The sequence below is a fragment of the Balaenoptera ricei genome, chromosome 7 (genome assembly GCF_028023285.1).
Source record: "Balaenoptera ricei isolate mBalRic1 chromosome 7, mBalRic1.hap2, whole genome shotgun sequence".
Classification (NCBI taxonomy): Eukaryota; Metazoa; Chordata; class Mammalia; order Artiodactyla; family Balaenopteridae; genus Balaenoptera; species Balaenoptera ricei.
The window spans coordinates 58388261-58402238 of NC_082645.1; the positions used below are offsets into that span (position 1 = coordinate 58388261).

The window sequence follows — 13978 nt, forward strand, 5'->3', positions numbered from 1 at the left end:
CATAAGTTTTTTTCTCAAAAAAAAAAAAAATAGCAACTTATGAATGTCAACTAAACTTAACACCATGAATTTCAGAAAAGATTACTTTTTAATCAGACGTGAATTTCTGCTTTCCATCTCTTCCATTGCTCCCATCACTGCCAGGGCTTGATGGCTAGTCAACTCCTCTGACATCAATAATATAGTTGACTTAAGTCTAGAAGCAAAGAAAAATATTTTTATGTTGAAAAACTGATGATTAGCTTATAAAATTTTTTTAAAAATAAGTTCTTAGAACTTAAGAAACAGAAAAGAAATAATAGAAACAAAAACTGAATTCAATATATAATTCTAATTTTTCTCCCCACATAACTGGGGATAATACAAAACACTATTAAATAAAGAAAAATACATTGTTTTCTTCAAAGTAATTAAGGCCTCAGTATAATCCTAAACTATCTCTTAAAAAATATAAAATGTTTTAAAATTAATTGGTTAATTAATAATTCTAACATTGTAAACCTTGTAACCCTTAGCTAGAGAGCTAAGGAACTAACTAACAATTGATATTCCAACTCTACCCCAATTTTTAAAAACTGAATAAGATCTGACCAGGAAGTCAATATACCTACATATTAACAGAAATCTTATATACTAACTACTTACTGTAACATTATAAACTGAAAATTTACAAAGATGGTCCATTTTGAAACCATCCAAAGTAATCCAGTAATAAAAGTATATAAGTGTGCCTTTTAGAATAATTTAGAAGGCAAGCCTAAAACTGAAATCTAAAGAAAGCAAGATAAACTAATTTTCTATTCATCCTACATAGTTCCACACCATCCTTTTCACCAACCTTATCAAACATTTCAAACCCAGCTTCTCCCCATAGCTTTTCCCAACCATTTTAGTCCACATTTTTCTCTCACTCTTCTGTCTGTCCACAGCAGTTACTATCTATATCACTAATTTTAGTAGTTACTCATAAACTATGTTGAAGTGTCATGCTATTTACATATTTCAATTATGTATTTCTGTCCTCTCAAGTGGAATAAAAACTCCCTGAAGGCAGGGACTCAATTAAATTCAACTTTTGTACTGCCTTGGCATAAAAGATTTTAACAGTACATGGTGACAAAAAAAGAGAAAGATTCCAATAAAAGTTTTTTAATAATCATCTTGTTTCCATGTTGATACAGTCTCTTAAAATGTACCCTTAAATTTCTTCATATAATTCAAAGGACTCTTAAAAATAAAACTCTCCATGAAGTCTTTGCTAACAGAAATGAGGCAGATACCTCTATTATGTAACTCCTGGAACCCCTGCTTAACTGAATCTACTAATCACACTTATTTGTTTGCTCATATCTAGTAATCATGTATTAATTTAATATTTGCTCATCTTTATAGCCCAAATATTTCTATCTACATCAAATCTGGCAAAACAGACATAGAGAATGGACTTGAGGACATGGGGAGGGGGAAGGGTAAGTTGGGAGGAAGTGAGAGAGTGGCATGGACATATATGCACTACCAAATGTAAAATAGATAGCTAGTGGGAAGCAGCTGCATAGCACAGGGAGATCAGCTCGTTGCTTTGTGTCCACCTAGAGGGGTGCTGTAGGGAGGATGGGAGGGAGACGCAAGAGGGAGGAGATATAGGGATATATGTATATGCATAGCTGATTCACTTTGTTATAAAGCAGAAACTAACACACCATTGTAAAGCAATTATACTCCAATAAAGATGTTAAAAAAAAAAATCTGGCAAAACTGTAAATTCTTAAAAGATAGGAATCAGACCAAAATCACTCAAACCTGCCACTGGGATCATATACCAATGTGCATAATAAATGCTTTTGATGATGAATGTGAAGACACCAAAGCATAAAATGGTCCATCGTTAGGACTACTATAATTCCGAATATTCCACACTCTGTACTGGGGGTGGGGGAGTCTTATCTCTCTGTGTAAAGCCAGTCACCTGGCCTAAGAAGGGAGAAGAATAGCACTTAAATGATGTTCTCCCACATCCATTGCTGTGTTGGCCACCACGGGATTATTGGCCCCTATACAAAGCAGTAGGAGACAAAGAGTTTGAGATGTAAATTAGAATAATCAGAGAAACAATCAAGGAGCAGAGCACAAGAGATAATTCTCCCTTCTACAGTTGAGTGGAGTGACTTTTCTGACTTCCAGAACTGCAAGATCTAACCTTGAAGCCTCTATATATTCTCAACAAGAAAAGTAAAGTATTTTTAGCTGAACTTACCGTTTCTCTTCTTCAGGTCCTGCCACAGGTCCCAATGTTACAAACAATTTTACAAAGCTAGCAGGGTAGTCAAACAGAGGAATCATTTCTGTTAGCCTCTTCTTGGTCATTAAAATAAATTCAAAACTATGAAACTGTAGAGAGTGGTATAGACTAAGTATTTTACTGATGGAGTCCAAATCAAGGTGGTTCACATTGCTCAAAAACACTTTATTGCACCTTTCCAATAGTGGGTAATAACCATATTTAATATTTCGAAGAAACTGTACTATTCTTCTTGCAATGTTGACCTGGGAAGAATCTATGGTGTCAAAAAGTTGCTCTGTTTTGTTCACTAATTGCTCTTGAAAACGCTGTGATATTAAAGAAGATATGCTGACCATTAAAACAGACAAGCACCTGAAAAAGGAAGATGCAAAGATTTTTACATTATCTAAGAAAAATGAGCAATTCTAAGACTAAATGCTTAAAAACGGAAAGGAACTGATAAAAATATTATAGGTTTTATACAACAAAATTTTTCTTTTAAATACTAATGGGACTTGAACTCTGATCTCCCAGTAATCAAACCCCTTTAGACAAAAAAGAATTGAAATAATATTTTTTTAGTGTGTATAATATCTCATTCTATAGATAAATGCTTTGAAGGAAAATATTTTAGTGAAATTTACTCAGAAATCACTCTGGGCCAACAGCCCATTGAATGCAACATGGAAAGTCTCATCCTATATTTTTGGAAGTAGACTTTGCTTTGTTACTCCTTTCTCTGTGTATCTGTAATTTACCAGTAAAAATCTTGGCTAACTACTTCTTCCTAATGAATGATTTCATATTTTTTAATGTTTCAGGCTACATTAATATTAATATATAACAGTAGGACAATATTGAACGTGAATATTTCTTCACTCAATAAACACTCTTAAGAAACATAAATCAATCTTCTAGGCACTGTGGAAGACACCAAAATTACAAAGGTGAGGTCTCTGCTTTCAAAAGACAGTTCTTACATGATACAAAAATCAAAAAACTCTAAATATAAGAATATACCTAATAATGAATAAAGAATGCAAAATGTAAGATATATAATAAACACGTGGGGATACTAATTATAAAACAATCTACAAAAAAGACATGAAAATATAAATCTAAAACTATCTCAACCATTAGGATAGGGGTACTGTTTGCATTTTTTTGTAATTCAAAATTTCTTCAATCTTTTCAATTAAACAAATTATTTTTTAAAAACTCAGCTGTACAATACTTTGGCTTCTCTAATCAAAATGTTTAATGTTAGTACCAATTAACATTAATTAGTAAACTAGCATTGCTATTTAGTTTAATCATGAACCCTTTGGATACGATTTTTTTTAATTGTATATATATTTGTAATTGCAGTTTGGAGTGGGGAAATGTCCAAAGATTTCATTAGATTCTCAAATGGGTCAATAATAATTTTTTAAAGTTAAAAAAATTTACTTTACAGTGATTTTTATTGTCTCTGCTTTTATAAGCTACTTTCATGTATGTGTGAAAATATATATAAGGTAAAATTTACCATTTTAAACATTTTTAAGTGTACAGTTCAGTTGTATTAAGTACATTCACACTGATGTACAACAACACCACCATCCGTCTGCAGGACTTTTTCATCTTCTCAAACTAAAACTCCTTACCGATTAAACAGTAATTCCCCATTCTCCCCTCCCCCAACCCCTGGAAACAACCATTCTACTTTGTTCCTATGAATTTGACTACTCTAGGTACCTCATATAAAGTGAAATCATACAATACTTGTACTTTTGTGTATAGCTTGTTTCACTTAGCATAATGTCTTCAGGGTTCATCCATGTGGTAACATATATCAGAATTTCCTTCCTTTTTAAGGCTGAATGATATTCCATTGTGGGTATATACCAAATTTTGATTGCCGAATCATTTGCTGATGGACATTAAGGTTGTTTCCACCCTTTGGCTATTGTGACTAATGCTGCTATGAACACCAGTGTATGCTATAGACTGAAATATGGTTCCCCCCCCTCCAAATTTATATGTTAAAGCCCTAGCTGGCAATATGACTATATTTAGAGGTAGGGCCTTCCAGGAGGTAATTAAGGTTAAATGAGCTCATAAGGATGGCAGGCAAACATGTTAGCTTGCAAGTAAGGAAAAATCACAAATCTCGACAACATTGTGTTATACTTTACATATTTCATCTCTAATTCCCACAGCAACAGTGCACAGTAGATACTACTATACCTGTTGTATAGATGAGGACAGTGAACTTCCAAGAGATTAAAGTCACATAGTTAGGAACTAGCAAGTCTAAGTGTGTGTGCATTCAAAGCCCAGAATCTTTCCACCATGACACAAAGCCCCTAAATACATTTACCTTAAGTCCTGTATGGTTTCCAAGTTCCTATTTACAATATCAGCTATTTTTCCCATTAATGGACTAAAACATAAATGTTGATCTGCCAGGCAAGAGGAAAATTTTGACAGCACATTAATATCAAACCTATTAAAGTAAATATACAAAGGGGATCATTATTATTTATTTTCACTTAAAACATAATACACAGTTATAAAATAAAAAGCAATAAAAATACTAATATATTACTACTATAAAATGAATTTTTCTAAAATGTTGATTATTATTATAAAAGTAACCCAGGCTAAGAGTTAAAAAGCCAAATTCTACTTGAAGATTTTAAAAAGGGAAAAAAAACACTTGAAATTGTTTGAATCATTTACTTATTAATTTTTTGAGGACAGAACAATTTCAACTCAAGGTTGTATATTAACAAATAAAACAATCTCTACTACAATCATGCTTGAAAAACTTCAGAATTTTTCTATAGGAAAAATGACCCGATTTCTTCAACAAGTAAATGGCAAGACAAGAGCAGGAAGGAGAATTGTTACAGATTTTTAAAGACTTTGAATTCACTAAAAGACAAGCATAAGGAATTGCACAGCAGCATAATATGTAACAGAAAAAAACTAAATGCTAAATAGCAACAATCTCAATGTCCATCAAGAGTACAGTGCATAAATTGCACATATTCCTAGAATACTATATACAGCAATAAAAAAAGAACAAATAGTGCAATATCATGGAAGAATCTTTAAAACATATTGAGTGAAATAAACTAGGTTTAAGAGTTCTTACTATATGATTTCTTGCTTTCTTCTTTTTTTTTTTTGGCCACGCTGCACGGCTTGTAGGATCTTAGTTCCCCAACCAGGGATTGAACCCAGGCCATGGCAGTTGAGAGTGCCGAGTCCTAACCACTGGACCACCAGGGAATTCCCAGGATTTCATTTTTATAAAAGCAAAACTAATTTATGGTGGTAGAAGCCAAGACAGTGGTCACTCTTGGGGCGGGAAGGTAGGGAGTGATTGGAAGAGAGCATGAAAGACACTTCTGGGAAACTAGTGATATTCTCTGTCTTGATCTTGGTGCTATTACACAGAAGTATAAGTGTATTTTCAGTATGTGAAAATTCATCAAGATGTATACTTATGATTGGTACAATTTTAAATGATATTCTTTAATAAAATGAGTACTTACCAAAAAAGGCAGAGAAAAACTTGACTAAATGTAATCAGTAAACCTTGTTTGGATACTTATTTAAACAAACTGCCTTATAAAAAGACCTTTATAGAGCAATCAAGGAAATTTGAACTCAGTTATTAGGGAATTTAAGGAATAATTATTCATTTTCGTAGGTATAAAAATGGCATGGTGATTATATATATTTTTTAAAGAGTGCTTTTTGTCTATCAGAAATAAATACTAAGGTATTTACTGATGAAATGATACCACAATTTAAACTATACTGAAGGGTAGGGAGGGAACTGGAGGTGATCTAGACAAAACAAGACTGCTATATGTCGGTAATCGTTGACACTGGATGATGCGTACATAGGAGTTCATTATACTAATTTCTCTACTTTCGTAAATGTTTAAAATCTTCCATAATACAGAGGGTTTTTAATTTGAATTTCAAATGTATGCTAATTATTCTTGCTATGATCCACCATATAGTGTTAATTCATAATAATCTATCCTATTTGAATCATTACAAATTATATTTATATAACAAATTCATAGATATTATAGCAAAATCGTTTAATTAAGTTACTGCAGTAACAAAAATTTAACATCATAGGCCACCATGACTATAAAAAAATCAGAAATTAACACTTATTCTATGACTCTACTAGAAATTCTACACATGGAATACAAATTAGGGTTTAAAAAATTTTTATTACTTAGTATTATAGAAAAAATAAAAGTATTGCTACAAATTAAAAAAACACCACATAGAACAAAGTCATTATCACCTGAGCTATTGTGAAATTAAGAAAAATTAAAAAGAAATGTCTGATTCACTGGGAAGTATAATTGTATATTTGTAATTTAGTTGTTTAAGTAGTAGATAGTAAAACCAAAAAGAAAAAAGCACCTATTCTACAACTGATTTGTTCAAGATGCGTAATACACATACCATTTAATGCTGCTTTGAAGAAAAAAGTTTTCAGCTATTACCAACAATGACCAAATTTAACCCCTAAAGACTCTACTGAGTCGGCCCTCCATATCCAAGGGTTCCAAATCCACGGATTCAAGCAACAGCGAATCGAAAATATTCAGTTAAAAAACAAATTCCAGAAAGCTCCAAAGAGCACAACTTGAATGTGCTGCATGCTGAGCAACCATTTACGTAGCATTTCCATTGTATTAGGTATTGTAATTAATCAAGACATGATTTAAAGTAGATGGGAGGATGTCTGTAGGTTTTATGCCAATACTACATCATTTTATATAAGGGACTTGAGCATCCATGGATTTTGGTATCTGAGGGGATGACAGAACCAACTGTCCTTGGATACTGCGGGAGGTATACTGCGGGATACCTTGGATAATTGCTCATGACAGGACTAAGATTATTCTTCTGCCCTAGGATTGACTAACACACTTTACACGATCAAAAAGCCCTCGAAGTAAACTGAATTTAAATACATTTTTTTCAATGAAGCTTGATAGTTAGGCAGCAGCTCCCCATTCTTTCCCTATAAGATTTCACTGTGCTAACCCTGAAAAGGATAACCCTGACCTTAGCTGAAACACCCAGAGTACTTGCCTTTCCAGTCTTCTCCATGCTTCTGTAACTAGTGCTTCAACTAGCGGGTCATGGGCCTCAAAACCAAACCTCAATAAAATCAAGAGAAAGTAATTTTCCATACAGAAACATTTTAAAATTATTAAAAACATACATGCAGTAAGGATTATAATGCAAAAGTAAACCTCAAGTTATTATATTCTTACACAATCAGTCCTTATTTCTGGTCTGGTCTCATTTCAGTATTCTGATTTCTTGGTACAATCTAATAAACCCCTATACTTTATCCCATGCCCTTCTCATCCTTTTATAACTCTGCTACTCATAAATACCCACCATCATTAACTTGGAGCATTTCTTCCCAGTTATTTTTCTACATACTTAAAGACATATACATATTTCTTTTACATTTTTATATCCTGCCTTTTTCAGTAAGTTAACATTATATTGTGGACATTTGCCCATATCATTACATATTCTTCAAAACATAATTTTTAGTGGTTGTATACTATTAATTATGTGAATAAATTATCATTTAAACATTCACCAACTTACTAGGATCTTAGTTTTTCAATATTATAAACAATGTTGGGATGAATAACCATGTACAAGAATCTTTTTTTTTTAATTAATTGATTTATTTATTTATTTTTGGCTGCTTTGGGTCTTCATTGCTACACGCAGGCTTTCTCTAGTTGTGGAGAGCGGGGGCTACTCTGTGTTGCACTGTGCGGGCTTCTCATTGCGGTGGCTTCTCTTGTTGCGGAGCACAGGCTCTAGGCACGTGGGCTTCAGTTGTTGTGGCTCACAGGCTCTAGAGCACAGGATCAGTAGTTGCGGCGCACGGGCTTAGTTGCTCCGAGGCATGTGGGATCTTCCCAGACCAGGGATGGAACCTATGTTCCCTGCATTGGCAGGCAGATTCTTATCCACTGCGCCACTAGGGAAGCCCAAGAATCTTTACATGTATCTCAGATTACTTTCTTAGGATAAATCTTAGAAGCAAAATTATTGGGTCCAAGGACATTTTTATAGTTCTGGATACGTATTATACCACCAGAAGCATACAGCAGTTCCTTCACATTTAACAATGCAAAGCATATACCTTCACTAACAATGGGTATTTTCTATATATAATTAAGCAATATATATTATATGTTGTACATATAAAAATCTCTTTTTAGCCGATTTCAACATCTTTATAATGTTAAGGCTAGGTTATTTTGTCTCCTAAAAGTCAAAGACTTTCAGGTTGAGTCATGAAACAAAATCAAACTACATGCTATTTTAAAAACTTGAAAACAAAATTATATTTTACTCTTAAAATCCTTTCCTTACTAAAATATGACTTAGGAGGGATACACAGAAATGCGGTTTGGGGGCAAATCACCATGAAGCAGCATTTCTCCATCTGTGCAGTATTCTTGTGAGGTGTTCAACACAATGTTTTGTGGATAAGTAAGTTTAGAAAATACCCCCGTTGAAAGGTTCACAATATACATTAGCATATGTATGTTGAAGAGTCCTGCAGGCTCTGAAGGCTCTGAAGAGTCCTGCAATAAAGATCTGTTTAATTTCGTCTGATTCAGCATTTTCCAAACTAATATGACCACTGAGAAAACAAAACTGATTATCTTACCCATCCCACCATGTACCTCAGAGAAAAAACTTTGCAAATCTGAGAAAGACCACCAAAAAAGGGATGTCACTCTTTTTTAGTCTAACACCACCCCCCAAAATAAGTAAAGCCTTAAGCCCCTTTTTTTTTTTTTTTTTTAAGCCCCTTTCTTGTATACGCTGACACCCTAATAAAAACAACTGTATCTCTGCTCTGTACAGTGCTGACATCTATAGCTAAATGGCCCTTGCACCTTGGATAATTTCACCAATGAGACTAATAAACAGATTAATTTTAACTTTTGTGTCCTTTTTGCCTTTATATAGCTGCTGAATTCTTCATTTAGGGCATCCAGCTCTTCTGAAGGCTGGATTCTCTTGTGAATGATGTAAAATTTCTTTTCAAATTTTTTCCCAACCTTATTGACATATGCTTAACAAAAATTGTATATATTTAGGTTGTACAGCATAATGTTTTGATAGGTATATACACTGTGAAATGATTACCATAATCAAAGAATATCCTCTACATATCTTTAAAATATTAGATGATCAGGGCAATTCCCTGGTGGCTCAGTGGTTAAGAATCCACCTGCCAATGCAGGGGACACGGGTTCGATCCCTGGTCCGGGAAGATCCCACATGCCATGGAGCAACTAAACCCGTGTGCCATAACCACTGAGCCCGCCATGCTGCAACTACTGAAGCCTGCTCACCTAGAGCCTATGCTCCGCAGCAAGAGAAGCCACTGCAATGAGAAGCCCGTGCACCGCAATGAAGAATAGCCCCGCTCGTCACAACTAGAGAAAGCTTGCGTGCAGCAACAAAGACCCAATGCAGCCAAAAATAAATAAATAAAATAAAAAAAAATTAGCTTATCAGGAAAACTAAAGGGAAAAAACATTTTTTTCTTTTAATTTATTTATTGATTGATTGATTTATGGCTGTGTTGGGTCTTCGTTTCTGTGCGAGGGCTTTCTCTAGTTGCGGCAAGTGGGGGCCACTCTTCATCGCGGTGCGCGGGCCTCTCACTATCGCGGCCTCTCTTGCGGAGCACAGGCTCCAGACGCGCAGGCTCAGTAATTGTGGCTCACGGGCCGAGTTGCTCCGCGGCATGTGGGATCTTCCCAGACCAGGGCTCGAACCCGTGTCCCCTGCATTGGCAGGCAGATTCTCAACCACTGCGCCACCAGGGAAGCCCCATTTTTTTCTTTTAAAGAGATTTTTAGAAAATTAAATATAAAAATGAACTACAATCATTTCTATAAAATCTAAAAGTACATTACTTACTGTTGTATGATGTACAACACATTCACCAAGGTACTGTCATTCATGAATTCCATTTTAGTTGTAGTTAAATTATGAAGAGTAAGAAATTGGGGATGGTCTCTAATACATTCCACATTTTTTAACAAGCTGCTCTTCTGCTTTTGAAACTGCCAAAGCATACTGAGTGCACATGCCACTTGCTTTTCTGAAAGTATGTCTTTGTTTTTTTCAATAAGATCAAATATTTGCTCTTCATCTGTACACTTATTCATCTGATTAAGTAATGGTTCGAAACTAAAGGGTCGAAACTGAAACACTCTCCAGGAGAATGGACAAATAGCTCTTAGGCGAAGCATATTATAAACAATCAGTCTAGGAAAAAAAACTCTTTTCATTTACATCACAAATTTTCTTAGGTAAAGAAAACCATTTGCAACTAGCAGTCAGGTGCAATATGCTGGTATAAAAATAACTGTTTTTCCTTCATGTAGCTTGCTTCCATTATGATGACTCCAAATCCCATTCCAATATGCAATTTCTGTAAAGAAATCAGTTTAACACAGTTATAACTATCAAATTCCAAAATTCTAATTAAAATAACAAGCTTTTTCTCCATTAACTACACACTTTGTTCTTAGCCTGAACCTGAGAGCAGGATTTAACCCAAAACTAAATATCCAGGAAAAGGGGTTTCCTTCCACACTCTATTTTATTTATTTATTTAATTTTATTTTAGTATTTATTTTTGGCTGCATTGGGTCTTCGCTGCTGTGTGCGGGCTTTCTCTGGTTGCGGTGAGCGGGGGTTACTCTTTGTTGCGGTGCACAGGCTTCTCATTGCAGTGGCTTCTCTTGTTGCAGAGCACGGGCTTTAGGCTCGTGGGCTTCAGTAGTTGTGGCACATGGGCTTCAGTAGTTGTGGCTCGCGGGCTCTAGAGCGCAGGCTCAATAGTTGTGGCACACGGGCTTAGTTGCTCCGCAGCATGTGGGATCTTCCTGGACCAGGGCTCGAACCTGTGTCCCCTGCATTGGCAGGTGGATTCTTAACCACTGCACCACCAGGGAAGCCCCCCACACTCCATTTTAAAAATGTTAAATCTGACACTTAACATGAAGCTTTCAAATTTGACTATAAAAGCAGAAGGGGAAAAAAAAATCCCAAACCAAAAAGAAGCATCTTTTTAAATAAAAGAACAAAACTGAAATAAATAAACATATTGCCTTTATAGTTTCTACGAAGAGTAGCCATTAATTCAGAGCCATAATAAAAAATGTTTTTTTCCGAGGGATAATTTCTGGTATATTTGCTTTCAAGATAATTTCTTGCTCCTTTCTCCTTGTACACTAACAGAACTCAAACAGTTTAGTCACTATTGACCTTAAGTAGGTTTTAAGCAATAAATGAGATGATTAAAGCCCAATCAGGACATATGAAGAAATCAAGTAACATAGTTGCGTAGTGATGCAACAGGAGAACCAAACACAATAAAGAAAAAGAATAATTTGTTTTTAAAATATATTAAAAATGTCTATATTTCTAGTTGAGAAACAATAGTTAGAAAAGCTGGGACTAAAATCCTATCATCTAACACTGCTGCAACATTTTACAAAGGACTTTTAAAATATGTTATCCCATTAAATTCTCTCAATTAACCTGCCAGGTAGATGTTATCATTTGCATTTTACAGAGAAAAGCTAGGTTCAAAAAGGTTAAAAAAAACTACTCTAGTACTAATGAAGCTGGGACAACCACCCAGCTCTTTCAACTTGAACATCCTCATTACATCAACAAACCAACACTAAATGTATGCCTCAGAATCCTATGGCTACGCCAAACGGTCTGTACCCAAGAAAAAACGATGACACAATATTGACTACTTTGTGGCAATCTGTACAGCATCCCGACCCAAGCCGACTTGGGTCACACACATACACAAAAAACTCTGCACAAAAAAAAGAGTCTCCTGCCTATTCACATCTGAAAGTGGAAGGAGCTCACTGGTTACAATACCAAGGTGTCAAGTCCCCAGCTAAGTGACCTTGGGGAAGTGACTTAACCAAAGGACGGGCCTTGGGACTATAAATGAGAGATAGGTTACCCGCCGTGAACAGATATTGTGCAGGATACACAACACCACCCTTTGCAAATGGCAGGCATCCTTCGCGCTTGGCACACAGTGGCGCTGAACGAATGAATTTGGTCTCCCGGTCCTGGCTGGGAGAGGGATCAGCCCTGCCCTAGTCCTCCGCGCTCCGGGAAATCCAATACCCGGAAGAAAGCCTCCGTTTCTCAGCCGAATCCAAGGTCCCCGGCCCGAGAACGTGCTGTGAGCAAAAAGAAAACCTATCGCCGCCACCCGGCCGGGACCTGCGGGCAAGTTTTTCCCCTCAACGCCTGGGAACTTTTCTGAAGGATCGCGGTTAAGCCTGGTTACGAGGGCTCAGAACTCCAGGCTATTCCACGTCTCCCAGCAAGGGACGCAACAGGCTCGGTTGTGTCGCTCACGCCTCCCTCATATCCCAGAGTTTTTAGCCTTTCCTCGAAAGACATCACCTTACCTCTAGCGGTGCCCGTCCCCAAACCATGAAAAAACGCCGGACGAACACAGCGTGCACCGCCAAAGGCACGCACTACACGCCCAAGGGCACGTCGCGCCGAGGTCGGCGGAATAGACGTCGCTTACGCATTTGGCGGGAATTCTGGGTATTGTAGTTCCTCATTGAGACACTCGGGCCCCACGTCTTGAAGTTATAGGTCCTTAGGGCACGTGTTTCTCAACTATATGAGGTTCTCTCCCAGTCCGTGAAGACTGATATTTTTATAATATACAATAGAAATGAATACTTAGAAAAGTGAAATTTGAAAACTTAAACATGGAAAAGACACGTCAAGATTTTTATTTATGTTCAACGCGTATGGAATAACTATCGAATGCTATAAAAGCATCAAACTTCTCTCAGTTCCTGCACTTGCATAGTGGTAGGCAGGTACCAGTCCCAGACCACAAAAAATTTAAGAGCTTTATTGAGAAATTATTTACACACCATACGATTCACCCATTTATGGTGTATAATTCAGTGGCTTTTCTTAATTCAGAGTTGTGGAACATCACCACAATCAATTTTAGAATATTTTTATAACTCCAAAAAGAAACCCTGTAACCATTTAGCAGTCACTCCCCCCACACCCCGAACACCCTAGGCAACCACTAATCGCAGAGCACTCTTGGAGTAGCACTGATTTGGATTGTTGGGAACTAGATCAACTGATAATAAATATGAAAACTGAGGTTGATCTGAATGCACAGGATAGAAGGGGTTTCAGAACAAATGTGAGAAAAAAGCATAGGGATGAGACTCAGCATGACCTGTGTCAGTGCCCTTCAGTCAAAGACCACCAGGAATACACCTAAAGTTGGAATTACTGGTTGGTTGCAATGAAGCAGAACACACCCTAAGGGGTGTCAACTTAAGATGGTGTTAGAAAGAACTTACTATAGTATTTGGCCTTGTGTTAAGTGATTCGGGGGTTTAAGAGGGACTTTCCTCTACATTAGCTGCTGTGAGAATTTCACTGAGTATCTTAATAAACTTTATCTAGAAGGCAGAAAGAAGTGAGGTTGAAGCTGTAATTGGTGAAGGAGCAGCCCTCACTCATATTAGCCAAGATAGGTGGATGTTTGGTCATTTTTTGTGGTTTGGACAATATTCT

At 36.2% G+C, this 13978-nt stretch overlaps 1 protein-coding gene across 5 annotated transcripts in view; it reads right to left on the bottom strand.

Moving 5' to 3' along the window:
* Window positions 1-12908, bottom strand: part of FASTKD1 (FAST kinase domains 1) — a 31447-nt gene extending 18539 nt beyond the window's left edge. The window contains exons 1-6 of one of the 5 annotated variants that reach the window (XM_059928048.1): window positions 12826-12908; window positions 10289-10805; window positions 7403-7471; window positions 4644-4769; window positions 2255-2653; window positions 86-196 (exon numbers count right to left, since the gene is read on the bottom strand). In XM_059928048.1, coding sequence (XP_059784031.1) covers window positions 86-196; window positions 2255-2653; window positions 4644-4769; window positions 7403-7471; window positions 10289-10662 — 1079 coding nt within the window. In that variant the 5' untranslated portion in view covers window positions 10663-10805; window positions 12826-12908. Of the gene's footprint in view, window positions 1-85; window positions 197-2254; window positions 2654-4643; window positions 4770-7402; window positions 7472-10288; window positions 10806-12825 lie in introns of those variants that run through there. The other 4 variants (XM_059928049.1, XM_059928051.1, XM_059928052.1 and 1 more) reach the window with 4 other exon arrangements.
* Between the last annotated feature and the right edge of the window lie 1070 nt (window positions 12909-13978).